Source organism: Gekko japonicus, unplaced genomic scaffold (assembly GCF_001447785.1).
Source record: "Gekko japonicus isolate JY-2015 unplaced genomic scaffold, Gekko_japonicus_V1.1 scaffold4411, whole genome shotgun sequence".
NCBI lineage: Eukaryota > Metazoa > Chordata > Lepidosauria > Squamata > Gekkonidae > Gekko > Gekko japonicus.
The window spans coordinates 20,783-27,892 of NW_015174381.1; the positions used below are offsets into that span (position 1 = coordinate 20,783).

General features: G+C 48.8%; 1 protein-coding gene across 1 annotated transcript in view; it reads right to left on the minus strand.

Moving 5' to 3' along the window:
- Positions 1-7,110, minus strand: part of LOC107121447 (C-type lectin domain family 4 member F-like) — a gene marked incomplete at its 3' end in the record, with an annotated part of 39,887 nt that overhangs the window by 17,944 nt on the left and 14,833 nt on the right. The window contains exons 3-6 of the mRNA XM_015424356.1: positions 6,585-6,692; positions 5,566-5,664; positions 3,655-3,806; positions 2,044-2,151 (exon numbers count right to left, since the gene is read on the minus strand). Coding sequence (XP_015279842.1) covers positions 2,044-2,151; positions 3,655-3,806; positions 5,566-5,664; positions 6,585-6,692 — 467 coding nt within the window. The remainder of the gene's footprint in view (positions 1-2,043; positions 2,152-3,654; positions 3,807-5,565; positions 5,665-6,584; positions 6,693-7,110) is intronic.

Consider the following 7,110-nt stretch of genomic DNA (forward strand, 5'->3'; position numbering starts at 1 on the left):
CCCTCCCTCCCATCTATTTGCTTTCTTTGTTTCTCTCTCTCTCTCTTTCCATCTCTCTCTTTTTCTCTCTCTTAGACAAATCAATATCATTAGCAAACAAATAAATACCATTATCAGTATCTGTTTTTACCCCTTTTGTTTTTATTTTTGGCCATCTCATTTAATGTTAATAAAAAAGCAAATTTGCATATTAAAAAAATAAAAATATGATATTTGTTTCTGTCTTGCGGCTCTCAAACCTCTGATGTTTATTCTATGTGGCTCTTACGTTGAGCAAGTTTGGCCACCCCTGGCTTAGAGGGAACTGTGCACACCAGTACTTTTTCTGAAAGAAGGACCAGAAAGTGACAAGATTCACCAGCCAAGCCTTCTGCACCAGGGGGATTGGTGGAAAGAAGAACAAGCCTTGCTTTGGGAAGAAGAAGCACAGCTTCTGCAGACAAAAGCCTTTCCTCTCTGCTGTTCTCAAATTTGTATAGAGTGCCAATGAGCATGTAGCGCTAGCTCAGTCCACTAGATGCGTTGTTGGCCTTGCAAAAAGAGTTTGACCAAATTGCTCACCAAAAATTTCTTTAAAAAATTTAACAGCCCCAGGGAATTTATTTTATTTATTATTCAAATTTATATCCCGCCCTCCCCAACGGGCTCAGGGCGGCTAACAATAAGGGCACAAAGCCATGATTAAAAAGTTAAAAGCAGAATAAAACAATACAAAATTACAATAAAGTGCTGGTGTTGGGAAGTGCTGGGAAGATTCTTTTGTGGATTGGCTAGTGTCTGTGTCCTGTCGGAAGCCTCTGGCCAATCATGTTTGAAAGCAGAATGTGGGACTAGCTGATCCAGTGGGTTCATCCAGCAAGGCAGTTGTTCCTTTCTTCTGCTCAAGAGAAGACCTTCTTGCAGATCCATACGTACTGACTTCCACAACTGCTGTCATTCCATGATAGCAACTTATTGCTTGAAAAATGCACACAGTCTTCTCGCTTCTCTGGGGTTGTGATCCAGTTATCAGGTTGATTCTGAGCCCTCTTGAGCCAGAAACTGCAGAGATTTGGGGGGGGGGGTTGGAGGGAGATTATATTTTTGTGACATGAACAAAAGGATCCCCTCCATGGAAAGTAGACACCCTTTTCCAGGAAGTTTCCGTCTTCTTCCCATATTGGTCCTGTTATGGATCAGTAACTTAAAAGCCCGTGTGATGTAGTGGTTGGAGCAGGGGTCATTTCTTGCAGGAGTGCACAGGAGCGGAGCTCTGGCAGTAAAGAGCCCAGGGGGTGGGCACATGCAACAAGCCCCACCCCCTGCTCCCAGCAGCCCTCAGGCAGAGCAAGAAGCAGCCAGGTAAGTTACAGAGCTCCCTCCAGCCCCACAGTCCAAAACAGTCGAGTGGCACCTTTAAGACCAGGTTTTATTCAGGTACCAGCTCTCCCTCCTCTGTGAGGGAAAGATCTGCACGCCCCCCCCCAATAGCTAGCAATCCAAAACAGTCCATTGGAGGCTGAGCGGTGGGTGTTGCCTTCTGACACACTTCCGGTGATGTCAGGGGGTGTGGCATATGCAAATGAGTTATGCTAATGAGTTATACTAATGAGCTCCTGCACCTCTTTGTCTACGAAATGACCCCTGGTTGCATCAGTGCTTCGTTCTCATGGCCCTTTCTCACAGGCCCAGGGAAATGCTGATTGCCACTTTGGGGTCAGGAAGCAATTTTTCTCCAAGCCATTTTGGCTGGGGATCCTGGAGGTTTTTTTTGCCATCTTCTGGGCATGGAACAGGGGTCACTGTGTGTGGGGGGGGGAGGTATTTGTTAATTCCCTGCATGGTGCAGGGGGTTGGACTAGATGACCCTGTAGGTCCCCTCTAACTATGATTCTATGACATCATTTCTGTGGAAAACATCAGTCCTCTCTAGGAATTGCTGGAAATGCCATGGTTTTACCACAGAGTTTCTGGCAATTCCTAGAGAGTCATGACGTCACTTCCATGACCTAGTGATAACGCCCCCTTGCCCCACTCCCAGTTTTCAAACTTTTCCTACCTCACTTGGTGGTTGTATGTTGTGCCATCTGTCCAAGTCCAGTTGCCTTCTTCCCTTTGATCAGTGAGTCCGATCCAAAATGTCTTCCCTTTGCCCTCCCTGACAAGAAATTCCTGCAATATATAAATAGCATTTTAAGATTTAAATATGTAAAAAAAACCCACAAGCGATCATGCACATCACACACAAACAATACCAGTCACAACGGTAATAAACGTCTTCATGTACAAGTATCTACATTATATTTTAAATTCCTAAAAGCCAATACTACATCACCAGGTTGTTATTAACTCTGGACGATCTGAAACAGAATTACCCCTCCCCAATTATTGTGGAAGATTTTATTGGTGTCAACTGATGAGGGGAGACTTATTCTAATAAGCAATTTTTGCAATGAAATGGAAGACAGAAGGCTGTCCTACAACAGAGATCTGGAAAGAAAAACCAGCTGAGTATGCAACACTGGCAAAACTAACCAATGATATAAACAAAAGACCATTGAAAGAATGCAAGAAAGCAACAATTCTGATAACAAGCCAGCAGGCGGGGGTGATGACCTCCATAGGCAAGAAAACTCTCTTAAAGGAGACCAGTTTCTTGACACAGAGTTAGAAGGGATCGTAGAGGTCACCTACTCCAACCCCCTTGCTCAGTGCGGGAATTAGTCAACGACAGCACCCCACTCTACTTAAAGGAGCGCTCGCCTTTTAAAGAAACACTTTAAAATGGTTGAAGAAAGCATTTACTGGAGAAATTCTTGTGGGGCTGTGCCTTTAAGAAAGGGGGTAGAGTCCCCCCCCAAAGCCCCACCATAGCTGTGGGCCTGCGGTCAGATCTTGGACACTAAGCAGGGTTGGCCCTGTGACTTGGCAACACTTTTCACCATCAGATATCATTTATATTATATATCGTAAGGCTCCATTTTGAAGTGCTATGAAAGGCAGGTTGTACATTTCGCAAGTCAGTACTCAGGATAGCGGAAGACTGTCGGCAGCCTCACATCTCCCAGGCCGTGGTGCTCAACTACAATGTTCCCTCCAAGCTGTGGAGTCCTGTGAGCAAAATTTCTACATAGTGAGCTACTGGCATTAAAGTTGTGAGTGAGCGATTTGGCTCCTGCATTAATTAGTTTGCTCTGGGGAGCCATCCTTCCTGATCTAAGACAAACATGTGTGAGCCAGAGGCTAAAGAACTGTGAGCTCGCTCATAAGAACATGAGACACCAATGTTGGATCAGGCCAAAGGCCCATCTAGTCCAACACTCTGTCATACAGTGGCCAAAAAGACCAGGTGCCATCAGGAGGTCCACCAGTGGGGCAAGGACACTAGAAGCCCTCCCACTGTTGACCCCCCCAAGCACCAAGATGACAGAGCATCACTTGCCCCAGAGCCCCTATCCATACCTTGTGGCTAATAGTGACTGATGGACCTCTGCTCCATATGCCTATCTAATTCCCTTTTGAAACGTTCATGCTTGTAGCCGCCCCACTCACACTAACTCAGCTTAGAGAGAACACTGCTCAACTGCATGCAGCCAAGAAAACACCCCCAGTCCGCTGCAAGGTTCATGCATTGGGTCCACGTGCAGCAAAACTAGGATTTCTTGGTGGGCTCACCATCTCTTCCTTGGAGGCGACAGAGGTGAGGTGCGCCCCGTGGGACACGCAGGTCTCTTCAGCCTCCTGCCAATGCTTAGTCTCTTGCGAAAAGAAGTAGAAGCTCCCATTGTGAAACCTCCAGCCGGCAGAGACCAATCCCAGTAGAGTCCCTGGGAGAACAAGGGCGAATCCAGAGTCACAGAGTTTAGAAGACGACAATGAAAAGGGGTCGATGGGCTGAAGGACTTCCCCACTGAAGAAAGGCTAAGAGTTATGGGCCTTTTTGGCTTAGAGAGAAGAAGACGAAAGGGGGGGGGTATAAGGGCAGGCAAGGAGGGAGAGGCCGCAGCTCAGAGGCAGAGCTGGGGTTGCCGGCAGGGCCCGCTCACCCACTAGGCGAACTAGGCATTCGCCTAGAGCGCCGGGCCCTGGATGGGACGCCAAGCTGTGCCTCCCCCCCCTTTGGTGGCGGGGTGGGGAGGAGGCGGTGGTGGCAGCAGCAAAAGGGTGGCTGGCTCCAGAGGGCTCCAGGTTTCCAGGCCCCACCGGGAGGTTGGCATCTGCGCCATAAGGCAGCCTCGCCTAGGGCGCAGAAACACCTCGAGCCGGCCCTGGTTGCCGGGGCCCCTGATTGATCCGGCGGGGAGATATAGGAGGCATTCCAGAGTGGGCGGGGATGCACCAAGCCCTGCCCTCCAAACTGCAGCCACCCCTCGACCCCCCTGCTAAAAGATTTAAAGCCCTTCAGCTGGTTGACAGAGCACGTGGACTGCCAACCAGCTGGAGGGCTCTTTAAATCTTTTAGCAGGGAGGGAAGAAGAAGAAGAGGAAGAGGAGGAGGAGGAGGAGGAGGAGGAGACTGGATTTATACCCCGCCCTTCACTACCCAAAGGAGTCTCAGAGCGGCTCACAATCTCCTTTCCCTTCCCCTCCCCACAACAGGCACCCTGTGAGGTCGGTGGGGCTGAGAGAGCTCTGACAGACTGCTTGTGAGAGAACAGCTCTGAGAGAACTTGTGACCGACCCAAGGTCACACCAGCGGCTGCACGTAGAGGAGTGAGGAATCAAACCCTGTTCTCCCAGATTAGAGTCCACGCTCCTCACCACTACACCGGCCACAGTTCTGCCGGCAAAAAGACCTGCCGCCGTCCCGCTCTCTGATGGGCAGCAGGTTCAGAACACACAGAAGGACATAGTGCTTTACACAGAGAGTGATTAAAATGTGGATTTAATTGCCAGAGGCTGTGGTGATGGCCACAGGAATAAACAGCTTGAAAAGGAGATTAAGATAGATTCACGGAGGATGAGTCTGTCAATGGCTACTAGCCATGGTGGCTGAGGGGAACCTCCACATTCAGAGGCACTAATCCTCTGAATCCCAGAATCAGGAGGCAACATTTGTTTATTTGTTTATTTTTCGCTTTTAGATCCCGCCCATCCCGTAAACGGGTTACAACATCAGGGGAAGAGCCAGGAGGCAACATTAGGGGAAGGCCTTGGCCTCTCTGCCCTGTTGTGGCCCTGCAGAAAGACTAGTTTGGTGTCGTGGTTAAGTGCACGGACTCTAATCTGGGAGAACCGGGTTTGGTTCCCCACTCCTCCACTTGCACCTAGCTGGATGACCTTGGGCAAGCCATAACTCTGGCACAGCTTTTCTTGAAAAAGAGCAGTTTCTGTCAAGAGTTCTCTCAGCCCCACCTACCGCACAGGGTGTCTGTTGTGGGGAGGGGAAGGGAAAGGAGTTTGTAAGCCACTCTGAGACACCTTTGGGTAGTGAAGGGCGGGGTATACATCCAATCTCTTCTCTTCTCTTCTTCTTCTAGTTGGCTCCTGTGTGACATGGGATGCTGGACTAGGTGGACCGCTGGTCTGATCCACCGGGGATAGGAATGGAACCAACAGAAACATTTGCCAAAGTGGACTGCTTACCGTAACGCTCTTGTAGAGATGTTTGGGATGCTACGGCGCTCTCCAAACAGGCCTGGATCTCAGAGAAACTCACACTTACGTTCTGCAATGGCTGAAATCCTGAAAGACGGCATTTCAGAACAAATCAAGCTCTGGAGCTGAGTGAAGGGGAAGGCAAGGAGGCAGGCAGCATCCCCTCGGGTTTCTATTTTGCTAAAAATGTCATGGTTAGCAGGAGCGGAGTGAGCGACAGCTGCCCTGCCTCTGAAGGATGGTATGAATGCGGAAACAGGACTGTAATCTAAATTGCTGCATAAAACAGGGGCGCCCCAATGCCGACATCTTTCCTGCTGCCCGCCATGTGCTTTTAGAAAGTGGGTGGGCCTTTCGTGGGCTCCTCCCCTGCCACAAACTGTGTTAGTCTTTAAGGTGCTACTGAACCCTTGCTCTTTTCTACTGACACATAATGACAGTGCGTGGCTGTCAGCAAGCTGCCAAATGGTTTTTTCCTTGCTACTCTATGTATGCGCTTGAGTGCTTTCACTTTCCCATGTATACCTGTTGATGCACTTAATTGCCTAGCTGCAGGAACGTCTATATCTCTCAAGGCCACAGGTTGCTGCTGAATAGTTGCTTGGGTGATCTCATGGTGAGCACCGTGAGAAACAGAGATGTTATGTTATCTAGATGCGTTTGCTCCCAGCCCCAATGGCGCGTGCGGGAAGTCCCGCAATTGGGCCTCAACTTTTTGAATGTACTATAACCTATTATGCTCATTGCTCACCCCTCATTCTGAACAGTGATCCTGTTTATGCACCTATAGCTTCAAATAAAGTAAAACTACAAGTGTGTACTTCGTTGATGCTGTGGGAGTCTGACATTGGCCCTGACCTAAGTCACCTTTGGCTGATCTAAGAGCTCTAGAGGAAAGTGCTGTCATTAGTTAAACATGACCCGTCTGGATCCCACCTAGCGTGCTGGACCATGTGCCCTATCACTTCCCCACATTATTTGTTTCAAGACTGTCGTTTCCCACTTACTCTTGGATTCCTCCAGCGAGGCATTGGAGACGTTGCAGAGATGGAGACTGATGCTGTATTTCGGAGCTAGACCTTCAGGTGCCTGCAGCGTCCTCTCCTTCTGGAAAACTGCAGGTCACACAAGTGCAGGATTAGCCTCCAAAGAACAGTAGCCATTCAGGTGACTCTCGCAGTTTAGGCAAAAGAAAGAAACCCAGCAACTGAAATGCTTAAAACCACACCCACAAGATCACAGCTCTTTATTTTGTGCACCGGTGACGGCCACCTTTGCCTCACATTGGACTTTTCCGCATTCTCATTTCACTTCCTGTTTAGTTCTTGTTTTCCAAACGTGTTTCACTCCCTCTAGTGGTCGATTCAACATAAAACAGGTTTATTTCAAGCTTTTCTCCCTGCAGTTTACATCTGCAGGGAGATAAACCGGAAATAAACCTGTTTTATTTTGAATCAGCCACTAGAGGGAGCAAAACGCATGCGGAACAGGAACACACACATCACAACCCCCCCCCCCCAAAAAACAGGAACT